The sequence below is a fragment of the Chenopodium album genome, chromosome 4 (genome assembly GCF_948465745.1).
Source record: "Chenopodium album chromosome 4, dcCheAlbu1.1, whole genome shotgun sequence".
NCBI classification, from domain to species: domain Eukaryota; kingdom Viridiplantae; phylum Streptophyta; class Magnoliopsida; order Caryophyllales; family Amaranthaceae; genus Chenopodium; species Chenopodium album.
In genome coordinates, this window is record NC_137837.1 from 4,165,272 (window position 1) to 4,182,811 (window position 17,540).

General features: G+C 35.0%; 1 protein-coding gene across 1 annotated transcript; it reads left to right on the plus strand.

The window, feature by feature from the left end:
- The first annotated feature begins 716 nt into the window (after positions 1 to 716).
- LOC145628620 (lon protease homolog 1, mitochondrial-like) lies at positions 717 to 16,097 on the plus strand. The gene is made up of 20 exons (XM_081680958.1): positions 717 to 1,204; positions 2,384 to 2,449; positions 3,106 to 3,270; positions 3,376 to 3,441; positions 3,681 to 3,722; positions 3,875 to 3,997; positions 5,861 to 5,959; positions 6,094 to 6,159; positions 6,254 to 6,340; positions 6,590 to 6,629; positions 6,917 to 7,088; positions 8,580 to 8,704; positions 9,573 to 9,703; positions 9,817 to 9,921; positions 10,249 to 10,362; positions 12,275 to 12,442; positions 12,813 to 12,914; positions 13,002 to 13,241; positions 14,009 to 14,518; positions 15,532 to 16,097. Exons 1-20 carry the CDS (start codon positions 884 to 886, stop codon positions 15,700 to 15,702), a joined length of 2,913 nt encoding a protein of 970 aa, XP_081537084.1. The 5' UTR covers positions 717 to 883; the 3' UTR covers positions 15,703 to 16,097.
- The last annotated feature ends 1,443 nt before the right edge of the window (positions 16,098 to 17,540 follow it).

The following is a 17,540-nucleotide window of genomic DNA, read 5'->3' on the forward strand; positions in this document are numbered from 1 at the left end:
AGTCCTTTGGCATATTGAGTACAGGTTATCATTGGGCGGGCCGGGCTGAATCCAAAAAAGTAACCCCACTTCCTCGGGCCGGGCCAAGTTTCAGGCCCGAATTTTTGTGTCCAAACTCGCACAAAATTGTCGGGCCGTGCCTAAAAAATTAACAAAATATGCATAAAACGCATTCCTTCTAATATCGAATACACTCATTCTCTCCTCACTCAATTTCAAAATTGGAGCATTTAGCATATCTATCAAGTTCCTAATCGCGCAATAGGTTGGATTGTTGTTGTATGCCATTTTGTAACATGGATATTGATGTTTGTAAATAACAACTTTACTTAGATGGAATTCCCCCAAATAAGGAATTTTTCTTAACTTTGGTTTTAGTTTATTTTTCTTTCTCCCATATTAAGCGTGCGGGTAATACTTTAGCTCATAGTGTTACAATATGGGATGCTAAATGTTGTAATAAGTTTGTCTCTCTTGATCCCTTTCCTCAAAGATTGACAAAAATTGATCTGCTTTAATAAATTCCGCACATTTTTTTTAAAAAAATTACGTGCTTTAAAAAATTTTAACATTCAAATTATGTCCCATTTTAACAATATCTTCTCACACAAGACACTAGGGCATTTCCTTTTTTAGAAAATCAACAATAAACCACAACAAAAGGGTTTATGGAGGGCTTTTGGACATAAAACAATTTACAGTCCTCATTTTTCTTCTTCCTCTCCTTCTACAATGTTCTTCTACTCATAATCCATTATCAAACAATTCTATCAAACACTTCTCTCACTAACCATTTTATAATTTGTATAGCTTCAATTCATCTTCAACCTCCATAAAAACCCTAATTCCAAATTCATCTCACAATTGATTTTTCCACCCCCAAATGTTGAAGGTTCTATCATACTCTTCTCGATTCCAGAATGTTCTCGCATCTCATTCCCGGTCACCCACCATAGCTCGGACCTGTGCTGAGTCAACTACGCCATTGCTCCGAGTTCTCGACTCGCTTCGCAGTTCCAATTACCCTAAACCGTTTGTATTCCGTGCTCATTTCTGCTCCGATTCTTCATCCTCTGATGGGTCTGACTCGGTTGGTGATGCCGGAGTTGCTGCTAAAGCTGCTGCTGCTGAAGCCGAGGATGCCGATTCCGTTTCGCCAAATGCGATTCTCCCCAGTGTGTTTCGCCCCGACGAGTGCTTCACGGTTTTCTCTCTTTACTCTCCTCATTTTCTAATTTTTGAATTGTGGTAATTCCGTAATTGAATTAGTGTAAATGATTCTAGGAAGCTGTTGAATGAGTTTAGTTGATCACTGAACAATCGATAATTAAGTATGTTTCTTTGTTTATGTGAAGTGAATTGATGTAAAGATGGTTTGGTGTATGAAAATTTGATAGATTTTAAGCTGATGTATGTTTTTAAGTGCAAAATTTTGGTTGAGTACATGAAGAAAGCACAACTACATATACTATGTTACAATGTCCGGAACAAGCTGTTACACACTTACATTGGCTTAAAAATTGATTGTGATAGGCTTTTCTGATTCAGCCTTTCAAGGTCTTAATTGGGGAAGAGAATTAGGAGTGATTGCATTGTCCAACAAATAAATGGTCTTTTAGTAGAGTTCTTATATATTAGCAATTGCACGGCCTATCTATTACGGAGTAGCAATTTTTTGTCTGTCTCAACCATGACGTTCTTTTTCCCATCATATCATAAATAGTTGGTTCTTGATAGTCGATATAGATGATAAAAAGCTCATACGATTGGTTTATGGTTGATATGACTGAGTCACAAATCATGATGTAATTGCAACTGTAACTACTATCTAAAATTGTAGTCTAAAACTCTTAACAGTGTGAATGTTTACCAGTTCCATATTAGCCGTGGAAAGCTCAAATTTCTTACTAAATGCACTTGATAAGTGTACTTTTTACTTTTTTATTTTCCTGATCTGATGTTTTATTTGTATGCCAGGCCTTATTTATTGTAATTCATCATTGCCTCCTTCATGTTTGTGCTGTCACCTGAGAAAATTTAAAAGTGTTTTTAGGGCATAGGTTTTTCACATTAAGCTTACAAGTTACCTTTTGACCTTCGTATTATTGGAACTAAGTGCTCCTTGAAGAGCATCTCTTGCTAACCTTAAAGCATATGATTTGATATTTTTGTGCGTAGTTTTATTTTGTATATGGGTGACTCCCTTGAGGTCTCTCTACTGCATTTCCTTACTAAAATAATATTAGCTGATATTGCCATGTGATTTGATATTGGAATGTTTGTCTATTGCCCCCCCCCCCCCCCCCCCCCCCCCAGCATTTACATGCTCTCTTACTGTTTTTGCCATTTGTTTGTAAATTGAATGTTGATGCATATCTGGCAGGTTTTAGCATTACCACTTCCTCATCGTCCACTATTTCCTGGGTTCTACATGCCAGTCAATGTAAAGGTATTGTGAGCATTTTGGTTGTTATTATTATCTTGCTCTCTTTCATAATATTGTCTCCAAAACTATGATCATGCAGCCCACCAACTTTTCGATAATTTTTGAGCCATAAACGCACAGATTTTTACTGTTTCGCTGATGAGCTGAGTATTTCACTTTTTTTTTTTTTTCTTCCTTTTATTTCTTTCACTGGGCTTGAATTTTGTCTTCCGAAAGATATTATTGTACAGAGCGCGGTGGGAACGGGCTTCCCCAACAGACGGTATTGCCTACAATACTAGTGTTGATTATTCTATAAAGCAAGCCATTGGTTGTGGTCTGGCATTTTGACATAAACTTGGAAATGCAAAAGTCATAGAGGTGGAATGCGGAAATTAGTAGATTCTTGGTTTGTAGTCCTTTGTTTGCAGTTTTGCACTGATGATTTGTGAAGTCAAGTTTGGTTGTCATAAGTCATGAATGACCATCAAGCACTCAAGTAGCTACCTAGATCAAGGGAACAAGTAGCTATCCTTGCAAATTTGAATGTTTTTTTTAAAAAAAATTTATATTTTTATATCGATTACTTCTACTTATCACTCAAAGATGATATATCAACCTTAGCATTTAGCTCCATTGTAGTCTAAGTGGAGGTTTCTATGGCCTACATTTTATTCCAGGATCCCAAATTGTTAGCAGCTCTGGCAGAAAGTCAAAGAAGGCAAGCTCCGTATGCTGGTGCCTTTCTTGTCAAAGATGAGCCAGATTCTGACGAGAAGAACATTTATGATCTTAAAGGACAAGAACTTCTAAATAGGCTGCATGAAGTTGGGACATTGGCTCAGGTACCCTAATTTTGACCCCCTTTTTTTCTTCATAATATGATCAATATGTAATAGAATACTGATATTTGGCTAATATTTATAATTCTGTTGTGTTTTTCCACAAAGATTTCAAGCATCCAGGGAGAACAAGTTATTCTTATTGGTCATCGCAGACTTCGAATAACAGAGATGGTAAGCTTGATGAAACTAGAAGTGGTACATAATTTATGTGCTTCTGAATTGTCTTCTACTTGGTCTAATGTTGACCTGCAATGATTCTACGAGGCTGCTGTTTGCATGCTTCTCTAAGCTCTCTTAAATGTGTTTGGTTCTCTGTATGGATTGCACTCTAATTGTTATTAATTCCCCGTACCAGTGCTGATTCTAGTTAAGGGAAGGCCTTATGATTGATGCTAATGTGTTTGTACCAGGTGAATGAATATCCTCTAACTGTCAAAGTTGATCATCTTAAGGCAAGTTTATTTTTTTTTTTTTTTATTTTTTTTTATTTTTTTTTATTTTTTTATTTTTTTTCCCAATGTGTACTTAAATTTCTTTACTATTAAGTGTACATTTTGCTTTCTTAGATTGATGTCTAGCTGTTAGACCGTTTATCTTGTTGCAGGATTTACCTTATGAGAAAGACGATGATGTCATTAAAGCAACATCATTTGAGGTCATATCTACTGTAAGGGATGTCTTGCAAAGAAGTTCACTCTGGAGGGATCATGTCCAAACATACACAAAGGTATTGCTCAACATAGAGCACTAAAAACATGTATATACTTACATTCTCTTTGTGGAAGTATGGAAAGCTTGTTCCACAAAACTGTATTTGCTAAGATTAGGCTATAGTGATGTCAGTGAGATTTTATGTGATATATGTGCTGCTTTTCTTTATTGCCTTAAAGTTGGGGTTCCCTGTTGATTTGTGAAATTTGCAAATGATAACATTCGTGCCATTTTATATGACAATATTTGTAGCTTGCCATTTGTCAATAGGTCTGGCTGCACTGCTGCAGCCTAAGAATTGGATTCGAGGAGCCACAGAATTTTAATTTTTATACTATGTTTGATTGATATTGTTGTTTCAAAAGGCATGGCTTTCTGAGTTATTTGTAAAAATTGAGCTTAAAATATTTTTAGTGTAATATTTAGAAAAATTCTATCTGTGGTATTCTGGTATATATGTGTCTGAAGATTTTCTGTATACCTTGTATCTGTCATGGCTAAAGAACTAACATTGTCAGATGTAGGGTTAGATCTGTACTAGCGTTGATAGAGGTGTGATAAAGGATTAAAATTTTCTCTGACCTTTGGAAGAGTCAAATACTGCACAGACCCATAATGCAACCTTCAAAGTTAGTTAGAATATTCAACATTTATATGTTTTGATGCTACAAGGTGTTTGTTACAAAGCATTTTATTAGCTGGTTAATTTGTAATGGATTGGGTTAACGAGGTCAACACCGCAAGTCAACCACCACTTTTGGTGTATACGAGGCGCGCAAAGATGGGGCAGCAAGGGTCAAGACTCAAGAGAAGCCAGGAACAAGGAGCAACAGGACAAAGCCAATTAAGGAGAAGTTGAGGAAGTAAAGCAGCTTCCTTTAATCATGTTCACTATGGGTTTTTATTTTAGTTAATTAAAATCACATGTGTTATCTAAGTCTTGAGTATATGTATGGTAGTTTAGCAGTAGTAGAAATTATCCAGAAATTAGTGAGTTGACATTAGAGAGACTTGTAGCCTAAAGCTACTAGAGAGACTCATAACCTCAAGTTATGCTTATCCCCTTGTAATCGTTCTTCAATCAATCAAAATACTCAAGCTTTCATCCGTAAATCATAATCAACTGTGTGAAATACATTAGCCGAATTCAGTACATAACATAATTCTTCATGTATAATTTATGATTTCGGTTGGATAATGTATGGATACTTCAGAACCATTTTACTAGATCTAAATTTCTGGCTCATGAACATGAATTTTGTGTGTTTACTGATCACTATGCTTACCCTTGACCATGCATCAGAAGGATACAGAACTTGGTCCTTGGGGCCTCTCTGTAGGTGGCCTGTTGCTCACATCTTTGGGGTGTTCTGATGTTTTAGGCCTTTGCCTTTCCAGCATACTTATAACTTTCATTACTGTTCTCCAACCTTAGAACTTACGTTACTGTTCAGAGACATGTCTTGAAATTGGGAAACTAATGAAGCTCTGTATGCTTCTTTTTTTAAACACATTCATATATTTGGATAGCTACCTTATCAAATAAGTGGCTGTTGCAGATTCTTTTTATTCTCATGTGCAATGCCTTTTGAATTCAGTATAAACTATATGATGTATTCTTGACCCTTGTTTGTGGATGTAACTCTGGTTATACTCACCTGGATTTACTTATACCTACTCCCCCAAATTTCCATGATTTAATTGTTGTCCATTATCTTTTAGACACATATTTTGCAGTGACTCCTGTCTTCAAGTTTTTCTTCGTGAAGTTTTATTTATTTATTTATTTTCTATTTTTTAAGCAGTAATCATAAGCCTTAAACTTTTCTTTTTCTATCATATCCTGATGATGCTTATGCTGCCTATTTTTTCTTTGCAGCATATTGGTGATTTCACCTATCCTAGGCTAGCAGATTTTGGAGCAGCTATATCTGGGGCAAACAAGTTTCAATTACAGCAAGTACTCGAAGAGCTAGATGTAAGTGCTGTTGGAATTAAAAATGATGTAAAATTCTAGGTGCATCACAGATCATGTCTTACAAGTTACAAAGGAAATATTTTCTAATTTTTTTCCACTTAATTGAATGTTCATTTTCTGACCTGATAATCCAGGTGCTCAAGCGCTTACAACTAACCTTGGAATTGATGAAGAAAGAAGTGGAAATTAGTAAGATTCAGGTATTTTCTCAAATTCTTTTGGTAGTTCCTTTTTTATTTTTTTAATTTTTGGGTTCTTTTGTGCGGTTTAGTTATCTCTTTTGATCTTATGAAGGAAACCATAGCGAAAGCTATTGAAGAGAAAATCAGTGGTGAGCAACGGCGCTATCTTCTGAATGAGCAACTCAAGGCCATAAAAAAGGTTTCTTATCTTTAATCCCATGCTGTAGAAGTATTTTTTCAAATAATTATCATATTTGCCCATACAATGTGGTGCACTGGTGCTACAACTTTTTTGTAGCCATCATGATGGCTGTGGTGCTTGGTACATCTGAAGTATTGTTAATTTATCCTTATGCTGTATGCTGAAATTAGTGAAATATCTTGTTGCTAAAAGATATACTGTGAATTAAAATGCTTAACTTTTGCTCCTCCCTCTCTATCTATACAGGAGTTGGGACTTGAAACAGATGACAAAACAGCACTCTCTGGTGAGTACTACTAGTGAGTTGTTTCTCATTAATTGCATAGCATCATATGTATTGTAAATTAGTTGGATGCGTATTTGAGTCTAGAATTGCATTTGATCCGTTAGAAATTTCATTGACATAGTCAATGGCTGAATTTTTGTCTGAGCGGGCTTCATGTGGTGCATATCTCTACCAGTGTTGACGCTTCTATTTATTAAGAATATATGAGTTTAATGATTGCAAAATTTCCGTGCATGAACTTTATATTCTGATATTATGCTTCCTTGACCATATTTTCTTTCCTCCAGCAAAGTTCAGGGAAAGGATTGAATCAAGTAAAGATAATATTCCACAACATGTTATGCAAGTTATAGAAGAAGAACTTACAAAGCTCCAACTGCTGGAGGCCAGCTCAAGTGAATTCAATGTTACTCGCAATTATCTTGATTGGTTGACGGCATTGCCTTGGGGAAATTACAGGTTGGTCTCAAATAGTCAAAATACAGAGTAATCAGAGTTCTTTCAAAATTATCTCTGCTATACACTCTGTAAATTAAGCATCCATTTCATATAAAATCTTTCTTATTTTTTATCTTGGTTTCAGTTCTTATATATGAAGGCATGCTACTGTTTTTGTTTTCAAATTAAATTCTTGACCTTAACTTAGAGCCAAAGGAAAGGGAGTCCTATAGCTGTTAAATAGAATCTTTTTTGACATCAAGCTCGTAAATATTTTATTTTAAGATTCTAAGTGCAGGCAATTGTTCTTAGTCAAGTTGAAGTCGTAGAAAATCTCTAAGATAAAGATCAGTCATTTTGCTCTTAACTTTGAATCGTGTCTTTGAAAACCATACATAACAATGCTCAAGGTGCTATTGTGATCCTTTATGCGAGAATTGATTTGGTGATATGACTTCCATTGCTAAATTTTGTCAAGTGATTAACATATGTTGTTATAAGGTATCTTGTTTGTTACCTTGATTCCTTGGATGTGAAATGACAAATAAAGGTATGTTATGTAAAATTATTGACTTAGTTAAGGATTTATGTTGAGACGTGAAAAAATATGTTCAACTTTTGCTTTCGGAGAGTAATACGGGATTTTTCTATTGTGATTGGACTTCATGATTCTTTCTATTTTTCATTAAAAATAGTTGATTTCATGGGTGTAAGTTATTTGTGGGTGATATGATATCATATTGGTAGATAAGACTAGAGTGGGACTCGATGCTAATTTGGAATATCTTTTCCTTTTTGCTTCTTTTGCAATTTATGACTATCATTTTGTGTTGCATAAGGAATTAAGAAACCAAAGAATTTTTTATGGGTCTCTCCAAGTTGTTACACTAAAATACAGTGCTTCTTCAATGCATTGCTACTCTAAAACACATTCTTGATCCTTTTCGGTTCCTTTATCATTAAGAAAATTCATTGTGAACAATCACTTACGATTGAGGGCCAAGTGACTTGTAATTAAAAGTTTTAAGACATTCTCATTTAATTAAGCGTTGGAGAGTGGATAGAGAAGACACTACTTTTAAAAGGAGTGCATGTGATCATGCCAAATCCTTTACGTTGAGGGGATGGAATTATGTTGTTATATTATTTTAATGGTGGGAGGGCTATCTATATATAATACTTTCACTGTCCCATAATATAGTTCCTGTTTTCCTATTTTGGAGACCCAAAATGTTGTTCATGTTTCTATTTTTGGATAGTATGTAAAGACCATTATACCCTCACTTTTTTTAACTTTATTCATTGCGCTTCCTAAATTACCCTTGAATTTTGCACATTCCTTGTACTTTTTTCCATTTTCTCTCTCTAACAATTGTACTTTTCTCTTTTATTAATGTACTTCATCCACTTATTCCTCATATTTCTTAACTACCGTGAAAAAACACAAACAGGAACTACATATTAGGGCAGAGGGAGTAATAATGTGTTCTTTTACCTTTTGTGTTTGTGCAGTGATGAAAATTTTGATGTTAGTCAAGCACAGAAGATACTAGACGAAGATCACTATGGCTTGTCTGATGTCAAGGAGAGGATATTGGAATTTATTGCTGTTGGAAAATTGCGGGGAACAGCTCAAGGTTTTCACTTTTCAAAGATATATATGCTTTATTTTGTTCTTACTTGTGTAACTCTAGCATAGGCTCTAATTTAGAAAATTATTCATCGTTGTAGCTTAATAGACCCTTTTGTGCCAAATAGGACGAGTTGCCTAGTAGTTGTATATGTGCAGACCTTTCCATACCTTTTTGTGCCTCTAATAGTTTTGATTTGTAGTTGCGTACATATGGATACTTCCTCCGTTTCTTATTATTTAATTGCAACAGAGAAATTTCTTGTGTCTCACAAATAATACTTCTATGTTGCAAGTAATACGAAACGGAGGTAGTACTTGAATGTTGATATTTAATGTTGATAAGTTTTGCAATTGCCATATAGGTCTTCAATTAACATTGACTGAAGAATTTTTACTTGCAAGAGGAAATGATGTCTTTCTATATTAGAGTTATCTCTGGGTGAATGATATAGACATGTTCATAGGAATATAGGATATGATTTGTGATGCATATCCTTCAACTGTTATCCGTTTGTCATTTTCAAAATAACTTTTATTGCTATAGCTCATCTGCAGAATATGGTATATTGAGCAGACTCCTCTCTCGCAATGGTTGCCCAATTTCTTTTTTTAAAAAATCCGAGCACGATGTAGATTTACGCTTGTAAATTTCTTTGAGATTGTTTCTCATTGTGAAATAAAAATAATAATTATTATTATTATTATTATTATGTGGTGACTAATGATAGTCAATACCAACTTTACCTCGGGGAGCTAATCTATTGAATCAATCAATGTCAGTTATATTGCTATGAGGTGACAATTGTGTTGAACAGTCGTCAAAGTTTTGCCTAGAAGAGTATACATATTGAATAAAGATGCTTTTGTATCAGGGAAAATTGTATGCCTATCTGGCCCACCCGGAGTGGGGAAAACTAGTATTGGTCGTTCCATAGCACGTGCCTTGAATCGCAAGTTTTATCGATTTTCAGTTGGAGGACTATCCGATGTTGCGGAGATTAAGGTACAATTTGGACAGTGTGTTATGAACTTCTTAATTTTTAATCCCCCCCAAACCCCATAATAAAGAGGAATGGATAAAACAACTGTGATGCATTACTATGTGATTGTGCACAGGGTCATCGTCGGACTTATATTGGAGCTATGCCTGGAAAGATGGTGCAGTGCTTAAAAAGTGTAGGAACAGCTAATCCTCTTGTGTTAATCGATGAAATTGACAAGGTATACTCTCTTCATATCACTATATGTACTCTACACAACATATTTTCCATGCTACATATGAAAAACATGTGCCTATATGACCAAAATTCTTATTGAGTCTCAATTTCATGATGTTTTCTTTGTTCTATTCCTTTTCTAGGGAAGGGTTGATTTTGGGGTTTTTGTTTTTTTCCTAGTGATTATTATTGAGTGTGACATAGGGAATTTCACTGAAGGATGTATACTGGTGCTCTTCTAAATAATGAGCTCTACACCTGTCCATGTGGAATGTGAATTTAATCGTACTTAAATTTCATGAGAAGCTCAATTGCTCATCCTTCAATGCAGTTGGGTAGAGGAAATGCTGGTGATCCAGCAAGTGCTATGTTGGAGCTTCTTGATCCTGAACAAAATGCAAATTTTCTGGATCACTACCTTGATGTTCCAATTGATTTGTCAAAGGTTAGTTCCTTCAGCTTTCAAATTTTAATAATGTCATGTTGATTTCGGGTAACTATTATATATATATATATATATATATATATATATATATATATATATATATATATATATATATATATATATATATAATTTTCTTGGCTCTTCAATTTCTGTGTGACTTCTTAGCAACATTTTCTTGGCTTGTTAATAAGCTTTTCAGTGACAAATTTTTGGCTCTTTTTAGTGGTACTGGGATAGATTGTATTTTAAAAGTTGATTTTTGAACATTATAACCTATACATGGTTATAAGGACTTGATTTAGTTATTTGTATGTGGTTAGGGTGTTTTTCTTGCTTCATTTTGACCCTATATCATGTTATGCTTCCCAGATTTTTGTGATCAATTTTTGGAATTTTTACTACTGAGTTTGGTATTGTTGGCCTCCTTGCCTAATGAGCCTTGGTCCTCTAGCTGTTATAATTATCTTACGATCCATATTTTGGAGCAAGCCACAACAATAATGGTAGCTACATTGCCCAAATTTATGTGAAAAACATTCATGTCCAGGGTATAATAAGGGGGTCAGATGCTCACACACTTACCTGTTGTCCGTATGATTGAACTGAAGAAGCCTTTAACAGTAGACATTTGACTATATTCAGAATGCTGATATTTTATGTTACTATAAATTAAAAAGAAAAGGGCAAATGTTATAATAAGCTTAGCCCCTTTATAAAAATAATAATAATAATAATAGTTATTCCATAATGGAGTATATTTAAAGTCAGAAAGTAGTGAAATTTTCAGCTCCATGAAATAGACATCATCTTCTGTTACAAGCTTATGGAGAATCTAGGTTTTTTTGGCCTTGTTTGACTATTAGTAGATAACTGAGTAATTGTTTTAGTTGGTTTGACTAGTTAATAAATTAGTTTTATTTTTGTGTGAAGTGATTTTACCCAGTAAAATGACATGTTTTACTGAATTGTCTTTAATACTACTTTTGCTTTTCACTAAAATCTAATATCATATAAGGGCTTGTGTACATTTTACCAAGTTATGTCTTTCGTACTCCCTCGCTTTGGTTTTGTTCTTCCTATATTAAATTTTCAAAAAGAATTTTTTTATTAATACTTCCTTTTTTTTTTTTTTTTTTAATTGCACCATTTGTGATATCACGCTTCCCCATGCATTACTTTGACGATTAATATCTTTAATCACTTAATCAAAATTATAAAAAGTTGATATTGAAAAGTAGATATCAAGACAAATCTAACTAGATCCCATATGACTATGATTTAATTTACGGATAAATCACATAAACCGGTCAAAGGCTATTGTGTGAATAGTGTAAAGATCCAAATGGTGCAATTAACAAAAACGGAGGAAGTAGCATAATATTGTTCAAAATAACCATATATATATATATATGCACAATTATTTATGTTTTCCACTATACCACTGTATAAAAATTGCAGCTTCAGCTTTTATTTCTCAATATTTTAAGTTGATCGCCCCCCCCCCCCCCCCCCTGCCCCGCCCGCGCGAAATGGGTATTCTTGCTCTTCTTTAATGATGTCACTAGTTCAAAAGAAAATGGAGGGAGCAAGGAAGTACTACTTATAAATTTAAATGTCAATTTTAAGGGAATAACTGAAATAATGTTTTATGTATATTTCCTTTAGCATTTATCAAAATCAAACTAATAATATAAAAATGCTACCCATTCAAAGTATAACTTATCCACTAGTTCTCAGCTCCTGCTTTAGTTGGGATGGTTTATACCCTCATACTGGATGATTAGTTACTCTTGACTCCTGCTTTAACTGGGATGTTTTTTACCCCCATATTGAATGATTAATTATCTAGGCATATTCTTCAGTCTAATATATTTTCCCTGTTTCATCTACCTTTATGAATTTTTATTTTCAGGTTTTGTTTGTCTGCACAGCTAATGTGATCGAAAATATTCCTGCCCCTCTTTTGGACCGAATGGAAGTAATTTCGATTGCAGGTTATATTACTGATGAGAAATTGCGCATTGCACGTGACTATTTGGAAAAGACCACCCGTGAAGCATGTGGCATCAAGCCTGAACAGGTAGTGAAATATGGTAGTGAACTAATGAATATCGTAGTTTGCTCAGTCTTCTTCTGAATCTTGTGCTAATGTGCTATTTAGTCTGCAAATAGAAAATACTCTTGTCTGAAAAAATAATGGTCACTTGTACTATTTTCTAATTAGTGTTTTAAGTTGTCACTTTTACTAGAGTAGTAATCGTTTATGAATGGACTTTTCATGATGTGCTATATATATTGACTGATGGACAAAATTTGGAAATGACTCGACTATTAAAAGTATTTGTGAAATCTAGACATATCCTTAAAAATTGAGATAATGTTATGTCTAATTCGTTATTTATGCCTCATCTGTCTTAACAGTTTATTGAAAATTGACTCCATTATTACAGGTTGAGCTCACTGATCTAGCCCTTCTTTCTCTGATTGAGAATTACTGTAGGGAAGCTGGGGTCCGCAACCTTCAGAAACAAATTGAAAAAATATACCGCAAGGTAACACATTAGTTGAACTTCTTGATATTATCAGAAATAAACATCACCATATATTTTATGCTTACTTGAAGTCACTTCACATTTCAGATTGCTTTACAACTTGTGAGGCTAGGAGCTTCAAACGAATCCTCAGCACTTGCTTCTGATGCTTCTAAAGCTGATTGTATTGCTGACTCAAGTGAAACTACAGTTCAGGAAGAAAACCAAAGTAAAGCTGAAACAGAAGCGAGAAGCCATGAGGATAAGTCTGATGAGAGCAGCTCAGATAATGTAGATTTTGAACAGGAGCACCCCCAAAGATGTAGTGAATTACTCGATGGCTCAAAGGTATACTGTGATCTTTGAGTTCTGTTTGGATCTATAGCAAATGGAATGATCGGTGAACTTCTCTACAAATTCCTCCTCCTCTAACAAACATAAGATCAATCTCTTGTGGAACTTCACCTTTCCTATCATCTTATATGCCCTTTCCTTCTTAAGCTTCTTTGAAGAATTGTATTATTTTGTTTTCATTCTTCAATTTTTGAAGGTAGACATCAACTGCTAAATAGAAGGAATGCATTTGAAAAGCTTTGATAGAAAAAAAAACAAGCATTAATGTACAGGCTCTAATATGAGAAGTTTAATCCTCAATTCAAAGAATTTTTTTGATCATTTCCTCTGTTTATAACACCCACACTGAAATCACCTCCACACCCCAAACTTGGTGTTTTTTTTCCTTATTAGTTCTGGTGCTTGTAATCAATGTACTATTTGACATGGGGCATGTCATCGTCTTCATTCATGTATTCTCTGATGTTATGCATGTTTACATCAAGAACTTGGTTGGGTTTATGTTTAATTTAGCTTTCATTAAATTTAAGGTGTCAAGTGGTTGCTGGATTTTGTATCAACAATTGACTTTATGTTTGCCCTAATCTTTTGAATAGTAGTCTGCTGTATGGATATTTGCTTTGGGACTTGCTTAGGTGGACCTATTTGTAAAATCTCTGAACCCTTAGACTTTGTTGCCAAACGAGAAGAAGTGGAGAAGGATTAAGTTATAAAAATGTGTGTAAAACCTGTCATTGATTTGTGTTCTTTTTCTCTGGTAGGATACAACTGAAATTGATAAAGCCGAGGAACCGGAGGAGATAGAGAAAGTGGTGGTCGATCAAGCAAACCTTTCTGATTTTGTTGGGAAACCTGTATTTCATGCAGAGCGAATCTATGATCAGACCCCTGTTGGAGTGGTGATGGGTCTAGCCTGGACTGCAACGGGAGGATCAACTCTCTACGTAGAGACAACCCATGTTGAGCAAGGAGAAGGAAAAGGGGCTCTTAATCTGACTGGACAACTTGGGGATGTCATGAAGGAAAGTGCACAAATTGCCCTCACAGTTGCCCGGGCAATACTGCTGGAGAAGGAGTTAAATAGAAACTTCTTTGCTGATTCCAAGGTTCATCTCCATGTTCCCGCTGGCGCCACACCCAAGGATGGACCCAGTGCTGGGTGCACTATGATTACTTCACTGCTCTCTCTCGCGATGAAGAAACCTGTTAAAAAGGACTTGGCAATGACTGGGGAGGTAACACTTACTGGGAAGATTCTTCCAATTGGCGGGGTAAGTTGAAACAATAGGAAATTTTTTTTTCTTGTGGAAATGTTGTCTTGGTTTTTTTTCTGAACCAGGAGCAGAGCACATAGGCTTTTCTTGTTTCTTTGATGACCTGCCAAAGGCTGTACAAGATAAATTTAACAGGAACAGCTTGGATACGTGTACAAGTCTAAAGTTAATGCACAGATAAATTAAGTCTAAAGCTTTAGACTTAATTTGTGTAGACTTGTACACATTATTTGATTTTGTACACCAATCAGTTACGTCTACAAGTCTAAAGTTAATGCACCGAAATTTAACATAAACAAGATAAAGAAAAGCTTTTAAAGTCTAAAGTTTGAATAGGTGTACAAGTTGAAATACTTTCAGATGAATTTTTCAAATATGGTTTAAAATTCACTAGTAAAAATAAGTCTAGACAAGTTCAAAGTGTAAGGTAAATAAAATCAGATAAGCTCAAAGTAAGGTTAGGCGTTAGGTTAGATTTTTTGAGTGTGCTTAAGTCTTAGGTTTTGAATTTTTTTTTTTATTTTTTTTTTTTTTTCATTAGGTGGGTAAATAATAAATAAATAAAAATAATAAATAATAGTGGAAATCACACAGTTATATTAAATTTTGAATTTGGTGTTGTGAATTAAATATTTGATAAAATGATGATTGCATAATATGTAACTCCCTCCGTTCTGAAAGTTTGACTTGAATATTGGGCTTTGTCAGATACATCTGATGTTATCTTGATGTTTACCGTTTTTTCCTTTCACTTTTCATGGATCATACTTAGTATCTATTTCCCCTTAAAATTGTCATGCATAATTGAACATGGCTATGGTGAGGACTTGGAGAGACGGAGGAAGAGACGCTTGGACCTGTAATTGGCATTCAGGATGTTTACTTCATACTTATTTGCAGTCTAATTGTTTGCTTTGCTGTTGCAGTTGTCTTAACTTTTCTTTTATTGTAAAATTCATATGTTCATCATCTATCCGAAGTCTCTGAATATGTTGATTATGTAAAATCAGGTAAAGGAGAAGACCATAGCAGCTAAGAGAAGTGGCGTGAAGACCATAATCTTTCCTGCTGCCAACAGAAGAGACTTTGATGAGCTTTCCTTGAATGTGAAAGAAGGCCTAGACGTCCACTTCGTTGAGGATTACCGCGAAATATATGATTTGGCATTTAGTGAGGATTAAGAAGTTTTCAGTCTCAACCTCAAGCTACCTTGATCTGATTGTTGAGGATGATTTATAATTCCACTTTCAAAAGTTTTCAGTTGCAGCCGAAGGGGGAAAGAAAGATGGAAAGGGGGATGACAAATTTCTTGTCACTCGATCTAGGGATTTTCAACTCTTTGTTCTAGTAACAATTTTCGTTAGCATTTCGATACTACTACAGCTCAAGGGATAGTCATCATTCTTTTATAACAGTATACTGTAGAATCTGTAGAATATAATTTTTTGTCAGAAGTACAAGGGAAGAGTTCAAATGAACAACAGGTTTCCCATTCATTTAATATGATTAGCTTGGCATTCTATATTTTACTCTGTAAAGTGCTTGGGGTTACCTTCATGGTGAATGGATTTTGTTGCGTCTTCGGTTTCCTTTTGTTTGATAAGGGGTTGATTAAGTATATGTACAACCCTTGTAACACAATTAACCTCTGAACTAAGTTTTGCAGACTTGTGTTATGAAAAACAATCATATTTTTGTTTTCAAAACAGTAAAATACACAGGTACTTGAAAATTTAATTCTAGTAATCAGCTCAGCGCTCACCAATATTCGTCCAACCCAAAGAACGACAAAACAGATCAGTGTAGGTGGCTTGGACCAGAAATGCAGGTCACAAAATAACATGGACATGAGTTGGAAGTATTCAGCAAATAAATAAAGCACGGGTAAGTGATAGAGCGGTCAATTCAGGTATTCAAGTCGGGTTTGGATCGGGTCAAATTAGGTCTCGGGTTAAATCAGGGTCAGGTTATGTCGGGTCAATCTAGCTTCAGATCAGGTTCAGGTTGGGTCAATTTTAGTTCAAGTTATAATAGGTCGTTCACCTTTTCGGATATAGGTCGGGTTCAATTTGAGTTAATACCACATCAGGTTCAATTTCAGGTTCGTGTTGTGTTGAGTCGGGTTTGGATGGGTTAACAAGATGGTACATTCGGGTTCAGGATAGTGTTGAGTTGGGTTCTGGTTCAAGTTCAATTCTAATAAATATCGATGTGGCCAAGTAGAACTATATAATTACGCCTTCCATAATTTGATCAAGCATCATCAAGTTTTTATTAAAACTATATACGAGTAATAGAGAACAAAAGTTATATAAGCTGAACAAAAGATTTTATTAAATCGGATTGAGGGTTTACAGAATTATACAAATATATAAGCTGAATAAAAGGGATATAAAATTTTATTAAACCTTCCATGACCCGGGTTCATGTTTTAACTGGGTCGGGTACTAGTTCAGGTTCGGATTGCAATCGGGTCGAATTAAATTAGTTGACGGTTACTATCAGGTCGGGGGGCAGGTTCGGGTTCAGGTCATAAAGTATTGGATCAAATGGGTTTTCGGTTAAGATCAAGTCATGTTACAGGTCACTAGTTTCACCCCATTGTTCAACTACAGGATGGGTTAAGATCTTTATCCGTTAAGGTCGGGTTCTTGGGTCGGGTTAGTTTTTGGCAGCTCTAGCTATAATCCACATTTTTTAAGAAAATTTTCAGGGCCCGGTGGCAAAAAGTGTTGAGAATCTATGGGATATATCTCGGGGTCATATAATGTCGTTTTAAACCTTATATGATCATTATATGTTGTCATAAACGTACGTGGTAGGCCTGAGTTTAAGAAATCAATGCAAATTATAAACGGGTAAAATGACCGTTTAAGGGCATATTGGATGGTTCCACCGACCCAATTGGACACCCGGAGGGTATTAGAGACCATGGTAAACATCTCAACAAATTTTGTTTCCGGGCGAAGAAAGGTCAACAATATATCAAAATTGAAGGCTAGAATCCAAGCTTTTAGGG

Bases quoted from the DNA above. Each gene is read 5' to 3' on its own strand.
- LOC145628620 (XM_081680958.1), top strand. From the start codon at position 884: ATGTTGAAGGTTCTATCATACTCTTCTCGATTCCAGAATGTTCTCGCA. The intron at 12,915-13,001 runs GTAACACATTAG...TTCACATTTCAG, and splicing joins TTGAAAAAATATACCGCAAG to ATTGCTTTACAACTTGTGAG. The intron at 14,519-15,531 runs GTAAGTTGAAAC...ATGTAAAATCAG, and splicing joins AGATTCTTCCAATTGGCGGG to GTAAAGGAGAAGACCATAGC.